This window comes from Balaenoptera borealis (assembly GCF_965194805.1).
Source record: "Balaenoptera borealis genome assembly, chromosome: 7".
Classification (NCBI taxonomy): Eukaryota; Metazoa; Chordata; class Mammalia; order Artiodactyla; family Balaenopteridae; genus Balaenoptera; species Balaenoptera borealis.
Genome location: NC_138864.1, coordinates 65,594,514 through 65,619,202, shown reverse-complemented (window position 1 = coordinate 65,619,202; position 24,689 = coordinate 65,594,514). Strand labels below are relative to the sequence as shown.

Below are 24,689 nucleotides of genomic sequence, written 5' to 3'. Positions count from 1 at the left end.
CTTCCCCACCCAATCTGAAAAGGCTATGGAAGCCTGTAAGTCCCTTTTAAAAGAAATGATTCCTTGATTTGGACTTCCAAAGTCCCCCCAGAGCAATAACAGACCCTCTTTTGTAGCCAAAATCACACAGGGCTCACAACGGCTCTAAGGATAGACTACAAGCTACACACTTCTTGGCACCCCCAGTCCTCAGGGAAGGTAGAGAAAATGAACCATACTTTAAAGAAAACCTTAGCAAAGCTCTACCAAGAAACTCATGAACCCTGTACCAACTTGCTTCCTATTGCACTCCTCAGGGTCCGTGTAGCCCCCAGGAGTGGTCTGGGACTTAGTCCATTTGAAATGACCTATGCGAGGCCTTTTCTTACTACTGACTTTGTACTGGATGAGGAAGTGAACCAGGCCCTGAGATATATTCTTAATCTAGGACAAGTTCAGAAGGCAATCCAGGACTGTGCCCACAAGGCACTGCCAGCTCCCACGAAAACTACGGAGGAAAGAGCAGTTCCTTCACAAATAAACCCCGGGGACCAAGTTCTTCTTAAAACCTGGAAAGAGGGGTACCCCCAAGACCAACTATTGCCGAAATGGAAGGGCCCCTATAAACTAATTTTAACCACCCCCACTGCTGTCAAACTGCAAGGGATATCTCTTTGGGTGCATTTGTCCAGACTAAAGCTTTTATCTCCAGAAACCGCACAGGTCACCTGTGAGCCAGTGGAATATCTGACCTACCTATTCAAAAGACAGGCACCATTGACAGATAAGTAAAATGATGTAGTGGGTTCGCTCCTATTTGAAGCCTTAAAGGGACTTGGGACTTCTCTTGTTTCCTTGGTTGGTGTGGTTCTTGACAATCGTCTGGCCCTTGACTACCTTCTGGCAGAACAAGGTAGAGTTTGCGTGACAACTAATACTTCCTGCTGCACTTGGATCAATGCGACAAGACAGGTAAAAGTTAATATTAAGGAAATATGTTTCAGACATGGAAAACACAATATATTGGCTTCAAAATTTTTTTAAAGGCAAAATTAAAATGAATAAACATTAAAAAAAAAAAAAAAAAAAAAAGGAACTATACAGCCGGGCAGAGTGGCTTCACAATCTTGGCAGGGGCGATATTGCCTCCCTTGTCTGGTCAACAGTTAAGGAAGCCCAAAGTGAATCTGCTTCCTTCCCTTTTTAGGCCCTTTAATGTCTATTGTTCTTCTCCTTTTTAGCTCTTGTTTGTTCAACCTTTTGGCTAAGTTTGTGTCTTTTAGGCTCCAACAGTTTGAAGTAAGGCTCATGATGGCTCAAGGAATTCAGCCCATTCCAGCAGAAAGTGGCCCAGGTCCTTACAGCTCCTTGGAACAGTCAGTGAGGGACTTCTACACCTCTGGGGTAGGCTAGGGTCTGCGGCCCCTATCCAGCAGAAAGAAGTTCAGAAGAAGAGACCTTTGGCCTCTTTCCCCTTAAGAATAAGGGTGTAGAGTCTCTCAGTGGGGAATGAGACAGGCTGGGACCTAGGACCCTTTGCTGCAGTGCTGCAATGTTTGCACCTGGACACACATCTCTTTGAACAACAAAATACAAAGAAACTATGCAGGACTAAAAATAACTTCATGCATGCACAGTTGGGGCAAATTCTGGACCAAAAATACAAAAGACCAAAAATAACTCAACTGCCCCTTCTGAAGAGCCAGGAGCAAATGCAGGGTGTGGGGAGCAAAAGCAGGGTACTGAGCATGCCCCCTGCCCACAACACCACTGGAGGGGTGGGCAAACGACCTAAACCATGCCTCGGACCCAACCCCCGGACACACCCCTACCCCCATATAAAGAACAAGCTTGGCCCCCCTCAATGAGCGGGCAAGCAAGGAAAACTGTTGTTTTTTTCTCGCTCCCCCCTGTTGTAGCAGGGGCCCCAATAAAGCCTTGCCTGAAAAAAAAATTAATCTAGTATTCAAATATACACATGCTGTTTTTTAAAATACATGTAAAACTTTTAAAACGTAACACACAGAATAATGTTATAACATGATTTCTTTGAAGGAAGATAATAAAAAGATATTTATATTTGCTTGTATATTTATAAAGAACCTCTGGAAGAATAGAGAATAACAGTGTTAGTGGTATATTACCTTAAATTTTGCTAATCAAGCATACTTCCATTATCACTCCCTACTCTTTTTGTCAGGATTTCTAAAAAATATCTAAAGTGGCCAAAGCAATGTTTTTCAGTAATGCTTATTACTCAAACTTCTATGAATCTAAGTGGCAGCTTCAGTAAAGCAAAACTCCCCAACCATTCCTCCTAACCTTATTGGTTCCCTTGCTAGTAAAAATGGTGTGAAAAGTGATTAAATTCTCATTTACCCAAGAACTCTCTCAAGTGATGTTCAACTCAAGGTGTCTGGACTATAGCTGCTAACAACTGCAGTAAGGGGGAAAGATGCACATGAGAAGAAGAATAGAAAGTTATGTACAAGCAAAGTATACATTTAAATACTTCCTTTTTGAGCTGAGAGAGGAGACATAGAAATGCACACTAAGAAATAGTTAAATAAAATGGTTGATTAATTATGCCCTATTAACTCCATCTTTGCCTTCAACGAGGAGGGTAGCATAAACATATATCATAGTATTCTGGTATTTTTAATTAGTTTGAAACTGCGGAGAATGGAGGGGAAAGCAAATATTCTTTAAGTTTCCTCCGCTTTGGACGTAGAGCCTCATTTTAAAACCAGGGCTCTAAAGTTCAGACCCAGAAGACTTAGGATGAAAAGAGAGCAGTTATCTAGGCCAGATCTTCTCCATGCACTCACTCAGTGTGTTACATTTAACAGAACTGATGTACCTTTGCACGGGAATGAGAGCCAAGCCACAATAAGAGCAGCTTTGTCTTCAGTCTGAATATTCTTTAAAAGAGAGCAGGATTTTTTTTAACTAATTCAATAAGCAGTAGCATAGTGAGTCCTCTGAGCAAAGCTGGGTCTATTCTCAGAAAATGGGGGTACCTCAGCAAGGCCATTAATGAAATGACTACAAAGAAATATAGCTGGAATAATTGATTTGGATCACTAAGAAGGTCAAGTTGGACACATCAGTATTTCGTGATCCTATTAGTCAGTCAAAGATAAACACAGCACTTTAATCAAATGTAATTAAATTATTGCTGTAAGTCTAAGTCTTAATAACCACAGCCAAAATGCCAGATGAACCACAAAAAATTCTAAGTGTTTAAAAAAACGTCAAAACACCATTCTGTAAATTAAATGAAATTCATTTCATGTTTGTTCCCAAATGTCTGTGTCAATGTATTTATGGGTATGGTATATACCCATATATACCCATATATATACCCATACCATGGGTATGGTATATATACCATATATATGGAGTTATATATATATATATATATATATATATATATATATAACTCCATATATATGGAGTTAGAGTCTGAAAAATGATGTATGGGTATGGTGTATGAAGATAACATATATGTATGATTTATAAAAAGTATATATAGTCTGAAAAATTATTTATAAAAATGTATCTATAGTCTGAACTGAAAATGATTTTCTCATTCTTCAGTATAACTGAATTCCTTTCTTTATGTTTTATAATTATGCTTATTTCTTATCTTTACAAATAGAAAATTTTACTGTAAAACAGCTTAGTTTTCCACTATTGTTTAATTAAAGGTAAGCAATAAAAAATTCTTAGGGAAAAATAAATTCTAATCAGTTCTTTTATGTACATGACTGATTCACATTTGTATCCTTCCTAGATAAGTTTTAGAAGCTGCTAATCTATAGTGCATTTAACACAAAGCAGATAAAACATGGGCTACAGATGTTATTATAATGTGGCATTCTGTTTCATGTTTCATATTGTTTGCCTTCTTTTCTCATAATACCTTTCTAGCAGTTGTTAGATGCTAATTATAAATTTCAAAAACTCCCAATCATCCAAACAGACATGTAGACACTGATTTGTATTAAAATAGAAATTGTGCACTTTAGGCTTTAATCATATAAATGTATGAAGATGAATGCTAGTCTATTAATGTTTAAATTGTGTAGATTAATATGCTCCTACTGTTACAACTCATGGGTGTTTTGAAAGCTAACCAAATTGAAAACACCACTCCCACCAACGCAAGGATGCTTTTGCTATTGCTGCTAAATCAGAGTTTTGTCTGCAAATATATATAACACAATAATTTGAAAGACTTAAAATTCTATGAAAATGCAGTGATTAGTAACACATAAATGACCTTCTAAATCTCTTTTTAGGCCATAGTCAATTATTTATGAGAAACTGGTAATCAAGATATAGAAAAACAAACCTGAAAAATGGAACAACCCCACTCTAATATGTGGATTACATCTCCTCCCTGATCTGTACCAATAGATTACTTTAGTTTATTTTTAAAGAGCTCATAATTTATATGAAAAGACATGGGTTGAAATGACAATGTGTAGAAGAAAACAATCCTCATAAAATGAAAGAAGTGCTGGCTTGCTAAAGGATGACATAACATCTATCAGTAAAATGAAACAGCTGTCTCAGAAAACAAAGATAAAAGCTGAATGCCTTCATAAAGGAAAAGTAGATGGAAAACCATGCTGTATTATTCAAACTCAAGAGTCCTGGAGACAAAGAAAGGTCGGTCATTGACAGGTACATCAGCTGTTGTAGAGCTACCCACACTGAACGCTGAGGTCCAGGGGGTCAACTTTGTTCTGAATGGTTTCAGTCTAAATGCCAACTGCACAGAGATCTTTCTGGGCCACCCTCCCTTATATAGTTGCAATTCATTCACTCAACCCAGCAGCACTATTATTTATCCCTACACCCTGTTCATTTCCTTCAAGGAACTTAGTACTTTACTGTTTTCCCCACTGTTCCAGGAGGGCAGAGCTCACTTTGAATTTGTTCACCACTATATTCCCAGCATCTCTCACACAGGGCCTAGCACACATAGTAGGCATGCAAAAAACAGTTACTGAATAAATTAACAAACGTCCCACTGCCACAGAGAGAACACCTAGGCCCAAATAGTCCTAAAAAGATGAGCAGCAACTCCCTAAAGATGGGTTCTGGATCTTCTACCTCATCATCACAGTGCTCTTCCCAACTGACTTTATAGTATCACTGAACTCATCATTGTAAAAAATGTTAACAGATTTTTAACAGACTCCCAGTATTCAACACAAAAATTCTTCTCCTAAAAGAAAATGCTGGCCTATGCCTCCAAGGAGAACCTATGAGCCTGTGAGAGAGGTTGGACCTAAGGGTAGTAGGTTTTTGTATCATCTGTACGCTAAAGATATTATAATTATGTTACAGAAAGAAATATTCATTTACTGACAAAATTTAGGAACTTTATACTTATTGCAGAACCGAAAAGAAAATGGGCTGCAATCTGTAATTCAAAGACAGATGTAATATTTTTTAAACTTCAATGTAATGATTATTTTGGTTCTAATTAAATGTAATTAATTTCTAAAAAAAATAAATCTCAACAGAAAACATGAGTTAATGTACTTTCTCATTTAAAAAATTGTGCTTTTACTAGACAAAATGCAATAATTCTACTTAGAATACCTTGTCCTAATAGTCTATGCCATAAGTAGTAATAATTATCAAAAAATGAAAACATACTAACCACTAGGTATTTTATATAACTATTAATTCATAAGATTGTCAAAATTCTATGAGATGACTATTTATAGCCCTGTTTTACATTCAAGAAACTGGAGGCTCAGATGAGTTGAAAAAAACCTTTGTCTAAGGCCAAGGTGCCAGTAAATGGTATATAGAGGCCTTGAAGTTAATAAACAGCACGCAATGAAATGTTGTGATGGGACAAGCAATAATCTCATATCAGGAGAAAAATATTTATCTAGAGAAAATACGGAAGAAAAATCATCAGTTATTTTTAGATACTGAACATATATATAGGTTCTGCAAAGCAAAAACCATAATTCTTCCACACTTTGTGCCTTGGATAACTTTGTTAAACTCGGCCTGAAACCTATCCCATGCCTCTCTTCTTTGAAAAAACTCTTTTCTAAGTTACAAACTTCATATCTTAAAATATTGAATAAAGATGTGAAAGAAGAGTGTGAGTAATTTTATTATTATCAATAAAACTCCAAATTCCAAAGGTGCACTGTGGACTCCCCTGCTGTTGGAAGGTTCACAGCACAGCCTGTTAAGGCTATTACATCCCACAGAGAGCCACAGTGTTTAGAAGGTAGATCCTGGGAAGTAGGAACAATTCAAAGAAAATCTATTTTCTTTGTCCTTCCTGCCTGCTTGGATTGAATGCAGATTTTTTTTTTTTTTTACCTATTTAATTGCTCCCTTAAACACATCTGCAAATAGATGCATCATATCCTGAAACCATTATACATTCATCCAAGCAGCTTTTTCTTGAATCCAACAAAATACTTTTTTTCATTTATGATCTCATGTGTCTTGACTGAGCATTGACTTTGTGTCCTTCCTAACAGATGACCATGAAGTCTGACACAGGTTGCTTAGCAACAGCCTTATGCCCAGAAGTAGAAATAACTCTTTGATATACTCACTATGTGTATTTCTCCTGATTTACTTCATTTGTGTTTAGCATGGTAGATCAAACAGAATCATTAGAATCCTACTAACACCCCCAAGGGTAGAAGAGTTCCTGGTCCACTTTAAGCTAAAGTACTCAGAGATCAAAACAGCTTACTTGTCATCACAGAACAGTACTGCAGAGTAAAAGAACAATAAATACACTGTGCCTGTCCATTACCAAGGACCACGTGCATGCATTCTCATCAGTGCTGACACTACAATGTTCTTTGAAACTTGAAAAGAATTCTCAAAATTGTTATTTGTAAGCCTCACTTTTTTTAGAAATTATAAAGGACTGTATACTTCCCATTATGTTGTTTGCTACAAAGTCTTTGATATCCTGAAGGACAATCCATTGTTTTAATGCATGATATAATGTAATTCATCATGCAGCAAGAACAATACTAATTACCCTGCTTGTTTGCATCAACCATCACTCTTCGACCCTCGTTGTATCTGATCCAGTCTAAGCTCATTTGTATTATTTGTGACTTGTTTATATAGAAAGAAGTCAACCAAATATGCAGTGGTACCGTACCTCAGAACAATAATCCATGCAGAAGTGTCCTGGGTCTTAAATTCAAAAATGAAAAACTTAAAAGCTTTTAAAATAGAATTTTGGGGTAGAAATATGTAGTTAATATTATGATGTAATGAATCTGAAAACTTACAATATCAGCAAGGATAAAAATTAGAAAGAATTTTAATACAGGAAACCAGTTAGGTTTTTATAAAGCATACTGTTTTTAGCACAAGTTTTAAAATTTCAGTGTTCCGGAAACCTGCAAACTTTTTTATACCAAACCAAATAACAAGTGAAAAATCTTTTCAAATTGTACAATGTTAATTTAGAAACCATAAAGTTATTAAAATAATAACATCAAGGCAAAATTTACACTGTTACAAGACTAGCATTTAAGGAGCTATTTTGTTTTAGACAATAATTAAAAATCTCCCAAATTTCTATGAAATGGAGACTAGTTAAATAAATTATAATAATCCATACAGTGGGGACTTCCCTGGTGGCACAGTGGTTAAGAATCTGCCTGCCAATGCAGGGGACACGGGTTCAAGCCCTGGTCCAGGAAGATCCCACATGCCATGGAGCAACTAAGCCCGTGCGCCACAACTACTGAGCCTGCGCTCTAGAGCCCGCGAGCCTCAACTACTGAAGCCAGTGAGCGTATAGCCCATGCTCCGCAACAAGAGAAGCCACCGCAATGAGAAGCCCACACACCGCAACGAAAAGTAGCCCCCGCTCACCACAACTAGAGAAAGCCCGCGCGCAGCAACAAAGACACAACGCAGCCAAAAATAAATAAATTTATATATAAAAAAAAGAATCCATACAGTAGACTATAGTTAGATAAGTTTAATATATTTAACAATATATACAGTGGAATACTTTGCAATAGTTTTAGTTCCTTTTTTCTTTTTGTTAATGATGTAGATCTCTACAAACTGACATAGAAACATTCCCAAAATAAATTGCAAAGTGAATAAAGGGGGGTAGAACAGTGTGCTATTACATTTGTTACACTTGTGTTCAAAAAGGGAAGTTTTATATTTGTATGTGAGTGTAAATATTACAAATGTATGTGATACATATATCTCTATAAGAATCTATAAGGAACTGATAATTTTTGCCTTTGGGAACTGGGAATATCGGTGACATTTTTCACTGTACATTTAGACAAAATTTTATTTCTCTTTATGTTCTGTTCATGTGAGACAGAAAGGTGGACAGTCTCATTTTCTTATTGATAGAGAAAGAGCACATAATACATAGTGCCCACTAGATCCCAAGAGTAGCACAGGTTTATCAAGAAAGATTTAACCACAATAATAAAGTAAGCAGCCAGAGGAGAAAAATCAGAATATCTAATTCCACTAACCCAAATGCCAGCAAACAGAATTAACAAGATTTCAGAATATGAAAAAATAGTACTTTTCTTTGAAATATTATTTCTCTTAGATCTGAAACCTGGCTTTTCAGAATCCTAACAACAAAGGAGAATTTAATAAGGAATTATTCTAAATCAGTGCAAAAGATCAAAACTTCTTTTAAGTGAGTTTAATAATTATGGCAACACAAATGTGCTGTGCAAAAAAAAAAAAAAAAAAAGGAGAGCGAGATAGCTCTAAAGTAATACGTTCCAAAGTGGGTTCCACAGAACACAACTCTCATGAGAAACTGCCACAAGAGAAGGTTCCATGGTCAAATAAGTTTAAAATATTGTACACTATATTTTTTGCAGAAAAAAATGTATTGATGTATTGGAGGCTCTGGGTAACTGATGTAGTTAGGAACTTGTTTTAAATTTCTTTGACCACAAAAATATTTTCACACGTACACAACTATTAAAATGCCCAGGAACGAGTACTTCATTGATCCCATTTTGGGAAACACTGCCCTAAGAATATAAAAGCCAAATTGATGACCTTTCCAATAAGGAAAAACACACCTTATCAATGAATCAGTAAGGCTATTATTAAAAGGCTATGATTAAACTGATTATTCTGCTTTAGTTGGAGTCACATGAAGTTATTTAATAAGGTATTGCAATTAATTTTCAAGAATAATTAAGCTACTCTTAATCCACACTCTCAGACCACTCTGTTTTGTTTTCATCAGAACATTTACCACTACGTGGTTTTTTTGTTTATTTATATGCTTGTTATTGTCTATTTATTCCCACTACAATGTAAGCTCCGTAAGAATTGGGATCCTGTCTGTCTTACTCAATGCTGTATCTCCAGTACTTTGAATAGCATTTGTCTGTACTAGTTTCTCAACAAATGTTGATAGAATACTTGAATAAATCTAGTACTTTTCTCTTTGTTACCTCGAGTCAAAAGAATACTTGTCACTTTTTCTCCTAAGACATGAGCAGTTAAAGGAATTTCTGTACTGATTTACTAGCTGTGTCACCTTGAGGAGGTTACTGCACTGCTCTATGCCTCCGTATCCCTGGCAATAACAAAATTGTTGAGGCAATGAGTTAGTATATACAAAGTACTTAGAACAGTATTTAGTGTATGGTAAGCACTTTGTAAGTGTTAGCTGTGATGATGATGATGATGATGATGATGATGATGATGATGATGATGATGATGGTGGTGGTGGTAATATGTTCTAAGAAAAAAGTCTTAAATTTAAATGAATTTGAGAAATGCCTGACATAAAATTAAACAGATATTTTACTGCATTTTTAAGAGCTTTTAATATGCCTCTGTGAATCTTCAAGTAGACACAGTTAGAACAATTCCAAAAACTGACCCTTAGACTGTCTTTCACAGAATACATATTAATATCTCCTAGAATACCAACATTTCCAGAAACACAGTTTGGAAAGAACTCAATTAGAAGGTCTTGCATAAAGCAAATAGATACAGAAGACCTCACTCCACCCACCCCAGAACACATAGAAATTCCCACGATTAATAAATTAGAAAGTGAGTGGATGCAAAAGGCACTTAGATCCATGGTCCAGTTTATTATTAATTTCTCTTTTACCTTAAGCTCTGGAGGTCAAGCATGCTTTGGCTGTGAGTGTTGTCTTTCCTTGAGGTTCCCTAATATTATTCCCTTATCACTTTAGAAGTTGGCTGGATGGTTTCACTGAAGCCTAATACTTGGACTCCCATCTTCTGACTTCTGTACCCTGGCGCTAGCTTGGGATTGTTGCCATTCTTGTCTTCCAGCTACCTTATTTTGCAAAAGATCCAAGTTAACATTCTTTACCACAGTCTTTTCAGTCAATGAGACTTCAAAGGATAAAAAAGAATTTTACCATGATCAAAAGACTAAAGCTGTAGTAAAAGAAAGAAAATCTGAAGGTCTTTCACCTAACAAGCCACTACATAAACGAAAAGGATTAACGGTTGAATTTTTAATGCCTCCTAAAGGAAAATAATTTTTATTTAAACATAGATCAAGACAAAATTCGAATCCCAGGGGCCAATAATGGCACCTCCTGACAGGAAGGATGGGAGAGCAATGGTGATGAATCAAAGCATAGTAGTGTGGTGTAGTGAAAACATGGGCTCTGGAGCATAACAAACCTGAACTGGAATTACACCACCACCTTCTCCCAGTTGTGAGCCCTCTCTGAGTTTCCATATCACTGTCTACAGAATTATAAAACACTATATAGATAACATTCATTGAACAATTACTTGGTACCAGGCACTATTCTAAGTCTTTTACATGGATTAACTCATTCATTCCTCATGTCAATGCCCTCTATCCCAGGACCACCAGGAACACACTTTTGGTCAAACAAAGTTGGGTTTATTGACTTGTTACAATAAGGGAGACCATATATTGGGGAGAATTGTAGGGCACCTCAGCAAGTGGGTGTTAGAAAGGACTAGGATTCAGGCTTGTGTTAGTAATTTAGGGAGAGTTCAAAGAACTAGAACATTGCTTTGTATTTGATATGGTCAGAAAGTGAAGGTAATTCTATAATTGGTGTCTTAATAATTCTTATCTAGAAGGCAGGAAGAACAAAGCCAGATTTGTTATTGGTAAAGAAGTTATAGTCATTCATTTTAGCCAGGAAAGGGGGATACTTGGTTATTTTTGTGGTTTGGGCAATGTTCTTGTTTTTGTCTGTATTCAGACATGATTATAGAGTAGTCTTGTTTTTCTCTTGATTCATCACAATCACAGAGTGGCCTTGTCTGCTGTTGATGGTCTATGAACTTGTTTATGTTCAGCAAATGCCACAGCCTAGCTGCAGTATCAAGCCAGCTACTAGAACACCAAGCCCTAGCTGACAAAAATGGGCCAGCTCCTGGCTCTCAGGTGTCGCTCTCCTCTTTCTCACTTACAGCAACACTATGGGATAGGTACTACTTATCTAGATCATAAAGATGAAGAAATGGAGGTCGCTCAGCCATTAAGCAAAAGTGTGCAACTCGAATCCAGACAGGTACGAGGCACTATTCTATGTGACGCAGAACCAGTGCTCCTAACCTCTGTGCTATTCTCTCTCTCAATGTTAGCCATCACCACCTTAGAGGGTGGCTGTAAAGCTTGCAGTCGATCCATGTAAACACCTGGCTCATGACAGGACTTTGATGAAAAGTGGTACCTGTTATTACTAAACAGAGAAACTAAAACATTTTAAATTTAGGTTTATTTTCAGTTCCTCAGGAGGCCCTGCTTTGTGAATTGAGCATCTCAAGAGGAGGAGGAGGGACTTCCCTCGTGGTGCAGTGGTTAAGAATCCACCTGCCAATGCAGGTTTGATCCCTGGGCTGGGAAGATCCCACATGCCGCGGAGCAACTAAGCTCGTGCGCCACAACTACTGAGCCTGTGCTCTAGAGGCCGCAAGCCACAACTACTAAGCTCGCTCGCCTAGAGCCCGTGCTCTAGCAACCTACAACGAACAGTAGCCCCTGCTCGCCACAACTAGAGAAAGCCCACACGCAGCAACAAAGACCCAATGCAGCCTAAATAAATAAATAAATACATACATACATAAATAAATTTATTTAAAAAAAAAAGAGAGAAGCAGGAAACTTGACTCTAGGCCAGAGTTCTGTCACTAATGAACCATGCAAGTATGAGCCGCAAGATTCTATAAAACCCTGCAATGGTCTGTTCCCAAGGAGTTCTAAGTGTTTTTTTTTTTTTAATCGTTGCCATTGAAGCGTTCTAAATGTTTTTCATCAAATTATTTAATTCTGTTTCTAAAGATGGCCTTCTCTAAATATTCTCTGAATGCAAATATAAAATACAAATGAGTTTTTTCATGTATAAGACTGGAGTAGTTTTTTAATTGTTTATCTTTAAATATATATATAATTTTCATTTTACTCTAGTGATGACTGCATATTAAAAGCAAGGTCTAGCAGTGAGGGTCCCTATGCTAGATTAGTACCAAAAACAGGTACAAAAATATGGCATTTTCAAATATGTTCTTAAAAGCTTGATTTTCCTCCAAACATGAATTCTCTGTATATTACTAACTTAAAATTATGAATAAGACAAAATTCATTTATTCTTTGATTTCAACTCTGGCTGTCATTGCTTGTCACTTGAGCATTCTAAGTTCCATTGTCCTTCATCTTACCACTCTTTCAAATTTCCAAATTTTCTCATCCCTATTCTCTGTTGGTTAACAAAATAGTTCATGTTGACTTGGTTATGCTGACAATAAATCATCGTCTTAACCCTCCAAGATGACATTTTTGCATATTTTGATTTAAAAAAAATAAAAAGGGTGATATGGGACTTCCAGGCATCATGGTAGCGAATGGCAAGAGATAGCTTTGGCTATATATATGGAGGGAAAGAAAGTGCTAGAGATAGTTCCATGAGTGGAAGGTATAGGTAACCTATGCTTTGGTGTCTCAGGAGTACTCAAAATACTCTTCATTCTCACTTCTTGAAAACCATACGTGTGATACATGTTTATGGGCAGGAGTGGGAAGGCTGCTCCTGTAATCAGCAAATACAAACACAAACACACACACGCAAGCGCAGTGTTACTATTTGCCTTCTATGGAGTCAGAATTTAAAGATTTTCTATTTTGCAAAGTTAGTATCTAATAAATTTTAAGTAATGAAATGACAGTCACATCAACAGGCTGCTAAAACAAAATAATCTCTCAACTCTTATTCTTGAAGGATTCCAAAAAGAAAACAACAGTAAAGGACAATATCTTGGAACGTATATTCCAGGAAATATCCAGAATTTAGTTCCTTAAATCTGCTACCTGAGATGCCTCCTAAACTTAGATTTGTTCAGTTTAAATGTCATCTAAGAAAAAACAAAAAACAGAGAAAAAATCTACGAACCCAAGTTTCTAGATTCACTTTTTTGTGAGAAGTATAAACTTTACTGTATTCATTACCATAAACTGTAATGATTACTCCTAAAGAAGAGGGGACACCCAGTATTGTTGATAGAGCACTGGACTTGTATCAGCATAACTCTAAACAACTGATTTAGTTACTTATCTGTAAACTGAGAGAGGTAGGGAAAAGAAATAGTTCCCCAGGGTCCACTAGAGTCCTGGAGTTATTTTCAAAATCTCAAAACTATGATAGAATTAGTGTATTTTCTCACAGTAAGTCTGCACTAAATACTAGAATTTTTTTACATGGTAGAAATTCATCACCTCAGGATGGTGTCATTGCTGAACTCACGCTAAAGAGATCAGCAGTTGTATGTGTTCAGATTAATTTAAAATGAAAAACCTAATTATCATTTAAGGAGTGCTTTTGGTGAGGAAAAATAGACAGAATATTTCAAAATGTTGAATCACTGGAGAAAAATTAATTAAAGGAGCCTTTGGCAGTAAAAAGGTCGAGAACCACTTGTACCAGACAATGCCTATGATATCTTCCTGCTTTAAAAATCAATATAACTATGCATCATTTTTAATAAGATTTTTGAATTCTTTGTATAAATTAGATGAAAAAGCAGATCAGATTTTATTTAAAGCAGATTTAAAGTTGTTTGAAATTTTTAAATGTCTATATTCTACACTCTTCCATGTCTACTCACAAGAGGTGGTTTTCAAAAAATGCTTGTAGTGTAATAACTATAAAACATCTTCCTCAGACTTATCTACCTATTAAACTCTTTCATAAACTTACAAAGTTCAAGCAGCAATAACTTCCACTTTAAAATAAGGTTACAAACAAATTTAAAAGAAATTTGAAAATAAAAAATTGTTTGTAATCCTACAGTGATAGTTAAGGAAATGAACATTTTGACAATGTGTTTATCATTATCTAGTACTTTAGAATTCAAAAATAAAAGCTCTGATTAGAAAAGTCTAAAATATCCTGAAGATCCTTTAAAGTCATCCTAACTCTAACTCAAAGTGTCAACAACTAAAGAGCTTGAACTGCAAGAGTGAGTTTTTGTGCATTCTTTTAGTTTTTTTGTTTTTCTGGTTTTTTTTTTTTTAAGATTTCCCAAAGGCACACACCAGTGTATTTAAAACAGGGTCATCAAATCCTGGGAAACCTTGTTCCTTCTTCCTCTTACATGAGTACACAGCATGAAACATCAAGTAGTCTGGCTTCTGTTTTTCGCAGAAGTACAAATAAGAAATGGTGGGATTGTAACACTCTCTGGCTAGCTACATGAAGACAGTTTGTAGAGACTAAGGAAAGATGGATGCTGGACTGTTATCTCACTCTACCTACACAGTGTAACTGGGTGATAGTTTTGATGACTAATCACCAATCAATTAGCTCCTAGAATTTCAGATATCTTAGGTATCTTAGAATTCATCCAGTCCAACCCCCCAATTTGTCCATGATAAACCAGAAGCCCAAGAAATGTAAATCACTTGTTCACAGTCATATAACTAGTTAGTGGCTAGACTTTAAATCCAGCTCTCAGGACTCCTGCCCAATGTTCTTTCTACTACCGTAAGTTAGAAACCGTTTTACTAAAATGTTACCTCTTTCTATAGCTTCCAAACCTCCCAAGGTTCTTATGCCTTAACATTTGCTCAGTTGCTGCCCTCTCATGTGGGCTCTTCTATGGAGGGTCTGCTCAGATGATGTCAAGCTGTCATAGCCCTCTGACATCACCAGTTCTGTACAGACACTTGCTTTCCTGATACACTCACTTCAAATCTTACCACAGCTTTAACTCTACCCTCTCCATCGAATGAATAACCTGGTAACCCATGGCTTTTGGCTTAAACTTGGTGATTCTTGCTAGTCTCCATTTGTTTGTTTCAATCCTCCAAAAGGTTTAAGGTGTCTGTTAAGTACCTAACCCTTTTAACACTCTTTTGTTATTCCTTTATTTTGTTGCCTTCTCAAGTAACTGAAAAGACCTTATTGCAGACTCCTTGAACCCAATCTTCTGTCTCAACCCTGAACAGATGGTTCCCCAGAGGGAACCAGAGGCCTGGGCCTCTTCAGCCTATTCATGCTATTGCTTTTCCTGCCAGTTCCTGGCTTCTGCTGCCCTCTAGTAGCCATTAGTAGCATGGCAGGATTTGAAACAAGAATGCCATATTTTTGTTGAATTTAATTACTCAGTAGGTTGTTTCAGCATCATGTAAATACAACCTGAAAAAAAAATTGTGACATGTAATTGGTGCCACTGTTCTGTGACTCCTCCACCTCCAGGCCTGAGTCAGAACATGATTTTAAAGTTAGGGCTATAATGGGGCTAATGATCACGTCTATACATGCAACAGATTCTTTTACACAATTCATTTGCCCAACTCTGATGCTCATCAATGGTTCCTTTCAAGAGTCCAATTCTTTAATCCTTTCACCTGTTCAACTGAAATCCCAGCATAGGAACAGATCAAAAGGAAAAAGTGACAAAAATGACCTAAATGTCCAATAATCAGGGTTTATTTGAATAAATTTTGGTAACATGCAATTACAATGGTATATTTTGTGACTATTAAAAATTATGTTTTAAAAAACCCCAAAAGTTTAGAAAAATAATATAATATTAAGGTGCAATAGCTGAACATTAAAAAAAGAAGAATTACAGTAAGATCCCAATAATATAGAAAGAAAAGAAATGGTCTGAAATGTTAGTTGGTTGTTAGTTTTTGTATTATTTATAAGCATGTGTAACATTTTATAATATATAAATTATAATAATTTATATTTTAATAATTTAATTATATAAAAGCTGAATCTGTGGGTACTAAATAGTGGGTCACTCATGCCTGACTGTAAGACTAAGTAAGAGAGTAAGATCTCCGAACGGAACTACTGTGGCCTGTGCCGGTTATCACAGTGATGATAATGCCATTATCATAGCCAAGGACATGGGTAGTATTAGTGTGGGTGGAATAAAATGTTACAGTGGCAAGATAAACCAGAGGGTTAGTCACATTCTTTTGTTGTCTTTCTGCCTAGAGAATCCCTGGGAAAGACAATCCCTTTTGGCCAATTAAACCTACTAAATTTTTCAACAATTTATATGGGAGCAACTTCAAAAGTGAGTGACCAGATGTTCTACTGCTTTGAGCATGCAGAGGTGTGAGAAATTTACGTGAAACATGTAAATTTTTTAAACTAAATGTGATATTTTGTGTAACCAGGCTGGTGAAATGGGCCAATCCATGAACATAAACAACCCTAAGGGGGATACGGCGTGGGAATCGTGGTGTCAACTATCACAAATATGTTTAAGATTTCCAATATATATACTGTCAATATCCTTCTAGAAACTTTGTACCAATTAACACCATAGGTGTGGGATAAATGAGATAGACTGCAGGCCATGTACATTTTCCAGCATACTTGCTGCAAATCTGCTTCTTTCTCTACTTCAAAAAAAGGGAGACCCTGTTATAATAAAAATAATCACATTTGCTCGTATTTAATTCTTCTAAGCAAAATCCTACTCAAATTTTGGTTCTTCCTCCTTGTAGGTGGTAAATTTCTTACCACTCACACATATGCACAAGAATTCACATAAGCAGAGCAAGTGAGTACCGATACCCTGAAGTGAAGAACCACTGAACATAGTCATAACCTTTCAGTATTCCTTGTTTTGGTAACAGTAAATATTTAAAAGTATATTTTTATTGGCCTTCTTGAGTCCTTTTCATTGTACTCACCTCACATTTTATCAGTTGACTAAATACAGGTTTCCTAATATTTTGCAGTGGTAATTTCTACACCCGCCATTAAAGGAAAAGATGTAAATTCCCCAAAAAGTACAAAAACTTGGATTCCTCTCTACTTTTTACTTTTTTCATTCAACTATTCAACAACTACTTGTTAAATATTTGATACATGCCAGGTATTGTTATAGGAACTGGGGATACAACAGTGAGCAAAACTGACCAAAAAATAAAAAATAAAAATCCCTGACTTCCTTAAGCTTACGTTTCAGTATTTAAGTATTTGTTATCTATATATCTTTCATACTAAGCTCTATATCTAACCCATTGCAAATCCCATCAGCTCTGCCTTCAAAATGTATCCAGAATCTGGCCACTTATCACCACCTCCACAGCTAATTTCTCTTCTGATCATTCTAGGAGTATTTTAGCTGTTCTCCTTGCTTTCAACTTCCCTCTCCCTCCACCCCTCATCACCACACACATACACACAGTCTACTCTCAACATAGGAACCAATGTCATCTTTTAACGCCAAAGTCAATTACATCACTCCATTGCTCAAAATCCTCCTACGGCACTCCAGCTCACTTAGAGAAAAGCCAAGGCTGTACAATGGTCTACAAGGCCCTACAGAGTCTAGCCCCCTGATACTTCTCTGACCTGATCTACTACTCTCTCCTTTGCTCACTGTGCTCCAGTGATGGTGGCCTCCCTGCCTTGAACTCACAGGGCACCTTTGTGCCTCGGGGCCTTTGCACGTGTTACTACTTCTGCCTGGAAAACTTTTGTCCAAAAACCCACAGGACCCACTCCCTCACCACTCCTTCAGACCTTCCCTCAAATCTGATCTTCTTAGCAAGGTGTTTCCCAACCACTCTACTGAAAATGGCAACCTTGTATTCTTCCTGCCTTCCTAATAATTTACTCCAAAGCCCAGAAAAGTAAACATTCACGCAGAGTGGGGTTGAGGGGCAGCAAACCTGTGCATTGTGTAGGAATCCATGAGGTGAGGAGGTCATCAGTGCAGGGGCCACTGGCAGAGGAAGTTTGAAGTCAGGTGTCAAAGTCTTAAAAGGAAAAGATGGGTGGAGAGTGAAGAGTTCAGCCATGAGGAAGGAGGTTGGTAGCAGCATCAGGAGATTGGTTCTACTCAGAGAGGATTGATCTAACACATAAATATGTTAAAGGTAAGGCAGCCAAGTTTCTCCCGGGGGAGAAGGGGGTTACAAATATGGAAAGGGATAAAACTAAAATGAACTGTGGTGTTGGATTGGAGCTGGAGGCTAATGTTAACTCATGCTTTCAGTATATACAGATATAGAAATAAATGTGTATGTAAATATGTGTGTATAAGTATTATGTATACACGTGCATAATCATACATATAACCCCAGCTCTGTCCACTAAAAAGATCTGGGAGCAGCAATACCTTACTAGCCACAAGCATACCTAGCACTCAGATCTTAGTTTCCAAATATCCAGTGTCATTATCCACTTATGGGGTCCAGGGATCTTTGAAAGTTGCTGATTACAGAGCTGGGCAGAGAAATTACAAGATAAGCCTGAAGCATCTTATATGCTAGAGAGAAAGGAAGTTCTCAAAGAAGGGGTTTTGTCAATATGACACAGGTGCCAGCTTGAAAGGGCCCCCCGCTGGCCAAATCTGGGAAATTTTGAGCAAGAAATTTAATAATAATGCTAAAAATTATAACTTGCTGAATAAAACAAAATTCATGAATTCATCCTGATATAAAGTTTTAAAATAATAAATAAATGCAGAGAAGAGAAAGATTTTCTCTATAGTATCAATAGAATAACCAATAAATATAATGAAAGTCATGGACCATCATAGTAATAATCAACCAAGAAATATCAACAGATGCTAAATCTATTGGATGAAAATTTGTGCAAAATTGGATTTTTACATACTCTCAAAATACCTCCCCATAAAATGCTTTTTTAATTACAAAAGGAAAAAGAGTAACTTTACAGTGGAGATTGCCTCACAGATGTCTTCTTAATGAAGTGATCAAAGTTAACATTACCAATTATGAGACAAATTGAAATCACCTATCACTTGACAGGATGGAATAAGAACACAACTTTACTTATGTGGCATTCTTACATGTATAATTGGCATCTAACCATGAGGAACCATCAGATATGCCCATATACAGGGACATTCTACAAAATGTTTGGCCAGTAATCTTCATAAGTGTCAAGATTGAAAGTCAAAGAAACACTGAAAAACTAGGTTTTTTCCCCAGCTTTACTGAAGTATACTTGACAAATAAAATTATAAGATATTTAAAGTGTGCAATGTGATGATTTGATATACATATATATTGTGAAAGGATTCCCCCACTGATGAAAAACTGTTTTTGATTGAAGGACATTAAAAAGACATGACAACTAAATGTAATACATGATCCTGGATAGGGTCCTATTGTATAAAGAACATTACTGGGACAACTGATGAAACGGGATGAAATGGCAGTAAAGGATCAGTGCTAATATCCTGATTTTGATGGCTGTATTATGGTTGTATAGTAGAACGTCTTTGTTTGTAGTAAAGTAGTCAGGAGTGATAGCCACTTACTCTGAAATGGTTTGCAAAAACAGTAGTTTCTTGTAGTATTTTTGTTTTTTTCTGTAAGTTTAAAGTAATTTCTAAATAAATAAATAAACAACATTGTGAATCCGTTCAACACATTCCCCACTCCCCGCTCCACTTTATTTTTCTCGAGAGCACTTATCAACATCTGATATACAATACATTTTTACTTATTGTTGTTATCTGCCTTCTTCTACTAGAATATAGACTATATGGATTTTTGTATTACCTTTCCTTCTGTATTCTAGCACCTTCCACAGTGTCTGATCCATAGATGATGTTCTATAGGTATTTGTCCAATGAATTGACTTGTCCTGTCCTCAGGTGCAGATTGCCTGTGAGCTGGGGCTAAAGCAAGTACACAATCTCAGCAAGCCAGTTAGCAGGCACAACTCTGCTTAATGCATATATAGAAAAAGAATCTCTTCTCGAAAGGAAACACTTTCTGCAGAAATGCAGATATGCCTATTCCTAGACAAACATTGATTCACTATAAGGACAGCTTAGCCCCTTAGAGCCAGAGATTCCCAAACTCCTCAAATTTCCTTGGTAGTTTTGTGTAACAAAATGGACCACAGCAGTTTTTTTCCAGAACAAAGAAACAGTATGCTTCTGACTCACAGATATAGAGATCAAACTAGTGGACATCAGTGGGAGAGGAAAGGGGGCATGGACAAGATAAGGGTAGGGGATAAAGAGGTACAAACTAGTATTTATAAAAATAAGCTACAAGGATACATTGTACAGCACAGGGAATATAGCCAATATTTTATAATAAATTTAAATGGAGTATAACCTACAAAAATATTGAATCACTGTTGTACACCTGAAACTAATATAATATTGTAAATCAACTATACTTCCATAAAATAAAGAATTAATAAATTAATCTTAAAAAAGAAACAGTCTGAAGTCTGCTTCTAAATCAATTCAAGTTACCTCTTTTTCAAGCCAGATTTAAAAAAAAAAAAAAAGTTTCTGGGCTTGAATGGACAGTTAATTGTTTTCTCTTCTTCTACCAATCTTATCAAACTTTTCAACATTCTTAGAGAAAATTTAAGTAAAGACCTCTTGTTCAATCATCTATTGAGATTTTTAAATGTACACTGGAAGAAGCCATATAAAATTTCCATTTGAAAAAGCAGTATTAATCTGAAATGTTTTTACTTTATTTGTATTTTCTTTATTAGTCCTACAGCTCTCCAGAATTTAGTTAAATTAATATGAAAATATTATGGGAGGCAGCAGGGGTATTATAGCATAAGTCTTGTAACATAAGAATATGAGTCTTATAGTCAGAAAGACAAGGATTCATTCCAGCTTCACCACTTATTAGCAGTATAATCACAGGCAGGTTATTTAACCTTTCTAAGTGTCTGTTTCTTTATTATAAAACTGGTATGATAATGATAGTGTCTACCTTATAGGCTAATTGTAAAGATAAAAAAAATACATAAAACACTTAGCACAAGGTCAGCACATGGTGAGGAACATATAAATATTAGCTTTTATTTTTTGTAAGAGTAATTTAAATGTAAAATCCATATGTTAAATATAAATACACAATAAACCTAATTGAAGGAAAATATATAACTTGTATTTTTTTCCTTCTAAGTTTCATTCTGGTAAATTTTATACATGGAGTCTCATTTTCTGTAACTCACATTACCATATCCTTGAAAAATATCAAAGTGTGATATAAAGGTAAAGATGTAGCTTTGACTTTGCATTGTTAATATTTATGGGAAGCTCAAATTGTATGTAGAAATTATATTATTTCAGCTCGAAATTGATTTGTAAGCTATGACATTTCATTTTCATTTGTACACATTTTGTCTCTAACTGATTAAATAACTTCCCAAATCAGCTTGAATTTGTCATATCTGTTTATAGCCAAAGATAACAAACAAATTGTTTGGGGGCTAATTTACATAGTAAGTATAGTGGAATTTTTGTTCTATATAAAGTATCAGATATAAACATTAATTTAATAAAATGCTAAAGAAGTTAACAATGTAACTTAATTATATGCTATGTATATATTTGTATTCAGATCTCGTTAAAATGTTAAAAAAAAAAGAAGTGTTACATGGGCTGCTCTTTTCTCTTTTTCAGTTGACATGGTTAACAAGTCTCATATTAAATCTGGTTTTGTAAAACTAGAACCAGTTGCTCCTAATTCATTTAACTCTAAAATTGGAGGAAGCAAAACATCTCCAATTCTCAGACCTAGTCTTGAGTTTCAAGTCTTCTGGCTTATGCCAAACTCAGCTAATGGCAGGAAAGCTTACACTGATTGATGATGTGATGATGGTAGGTAGATACCTCAGCAGCTACAGCCCACAGGTTCAATGCAATGTTATTTCAACTGTGCCTTAATTATCTACTAGAGGTTAGCCTTTTTTGGAGGAGCAGTTAAGCTTGTGGTAAAGATTAGATCAACCTACTTTATATATTCAGATTTTCAAAAAAAGTTTCCATGAACTGCCAAACCAATGGCTTTTGTACAGTCAGGACAGGATAAGTTGTCCAGCAATAACAAAAATACTCTCGTATAGTCTACTGCAGATCAGCTGGTGGGCCAGGGGTGGGGGTAAGGGTGTCAGCTGGGGTTGTCATCACACAGGGGCACAGGTTTTTACAGCTTCTACCTAGAAGTGACTTGGATCACTTCTGTTCACATTTCATTATTCAGTACAAGTCACCTCCAGGTACAGGAAAGTGTAATCCTAACTGTATCTGGAAACACTTAGTGACTAGAACTAATCACTCTCTTACCTATTACAATTAATTCAATTTACATGGAAAATTAATTCAATTTACATGGCTATATTGTTTGGACATCTCCCGCTTCATCAGTACCTCATAACCCAGGGCTAATTCTGTCTAACAGAAGGATTTTTCTCTATCATTCTATGTACTTCCTTTTTACAGCTGTCACTCTCTTTAAGAGGAAGATTTATAGGAGAGAAGCAAACCCTTCCTTAGTCTATAATAGTTATGTTCTTCTTCTACATGGATCTCAGCCCACTTTTATGATTCCAGTATAATCTCCAAAACATATTAGCTTAGCATATGCATATGTAGCTTAGCAAAGCATATTAGCTTTGACATATTACTTAGCCAAAACAATTCTGGAAAAGAAGAAAAAGTAGAAAGACTCACACTTCCCAATTTCCAAATGTAATACAAAGCAATGGAAATCAAGACAGTGTGGTACCAGGAAAAAACAGACTTATAGATCAATGGAATAGAATTGAAAATTGAGAATTAAACATATACATCTATGGGTCAACTGATTTTTGACAAGGGTGCCAACACCATGCAATGGGAAAGGAATAATCTTTTCAACAAATGGTGCTGGTTGGTAACAACTGGATGGTTACATACAAAAAACTGAAGTTGTTTTCTTTGTATTATAAGTCTAACATTTCCTGTGCTGCACTGACTTCTTTGAGCCTCACAGGGCCCCAACGTCCTAAGCATGAGATTCCTTGCTCTTGTGAGATATGCCCCCCACCCAGCAGGAAAGGCTTCCCATCTGACTAGTTCCTCTATCAGCTGCACCAGCTACAACCCACTCAGTCCTCAGTCTAATGGGTTTTATCTCTCTGCCAGACCTTGAAATTCAAACAAGCCAATCACAAACAAGCCAATGACCTCCCGTGGGAACCAGGGATCACCTCATCCTCTGGATACTATGAAGTCTGACTTCCACAGCCTCTACTTATTCCTACTATTCTAAAGCGCAACCCCCATGTGACCTTGTATGATATGCTGTGTCCCTCCCTGGGGCTGCAAGTATGATTGATTAATAAACATCTATTTGATTTCATCTGTCTAGTGTTGGATATCATGTGTTCAGGCATCTCATACTATCTATGATAGGTGATACCTCCCTCACCAACTGGGTAAATAGGAGGTGATCAAAACATCCTTACCTAACGACAGATACCAAACTTAATTCAAAACGGATCAAAGACCTAAATGTAAAAGCTAAAACTATAAAACTCATAGAAAACATAGGATTTGGCAAAGAATTCTTAGATATGACACTAAAATGATGAGCAACAAAAGAAAAAAATAGATAAATTTGACTTCATTAAAATTAAAAACGTCTGTGCTTCAAAAGACACCATCAAAAAAGTAAGAACACACACAATGAGAGAAAATACTTGTAAATAAATCATATATCTGATAAGGAACTTACATCTAGGTTATATAAAGAATTCTTACAACTCATTTTAAAAAAGACAAATAACCCAATTTTTAAAATGGGCAAAGAATTTTTCTTAACATCTTTTTTGGAGTATAATTGCTTTACAATGTTGTGTTAGTTTCTGCTGTATAACAAAGTGAATCAGCTATACGTAAACATGTATCCCCATATGCCCTCCCTCTTGCGCCTCCCTCCGACCCTCCCTATCCCACCCCCCCATCCCACCCCTCTAGGTGGTCACAAAGTACTGAGCTGATCTCCCTGTGCTATGCAGCAGCTTCCAACTAGCTATCTATTTGACATTTAGTAGTGTATATATGTCAATGCTACTCTACAAATAACTCAATTTCATTTCTTTTTATGGCCAAGTAATATTCCATTGTATATATGTGCCACATCTTCTTTATCCATTTATCTGTTGATGGACACTTAGATTGCTTCCATGTCCTGGCTATTGTAAACAGTGCTGCAATGAACATTGTGGTACACGTCTCTCTATTTTTTTTTTAACATCTTTATTGGAGTATAATTGCTTTACAATGTTGTGTTAGTTTCTGCTTTATAACAAAGTGAGTCAGCTATTCATAAACAAATATCCGCATATCCCCTCCCTCTTGCGTCTCCCTCCCACCCTCTCTATCCCACCCCTCTAGATGGT

At 36.2% G+C, this 24,689-nt stretch overlaps 1 protein-coding gene across 2 annotated transcripts in view; it reads right to left on the bottom strand.

Annotated features, from left to right (window-relative positions):
* LOC309631767 (uncharacterized protein) overlaps window positions 1-22,875 on the bottom strand; it is a 334,396-nt gene extending 311,521 nt beyond the window's left edge. For both annotated transcript variants that reach the window (XM_082398697.1, XM_082398696.1), the window contains exon 1: window positions 18,179-22,875. In XM_082398697.1, the coding sequence (XP_082254823.1) occupies window positions 18,179-18,201 (23 nt within the window). In that variant the 5' untranslated portion in view covers window positions 18,202-22,875. The remainder of the gene's footprint in view (window positions 1-18,178) is intronic.
* Between the last annotated feature and the right edge of the window lie 1,814 nt (window positions 22,876-24,689).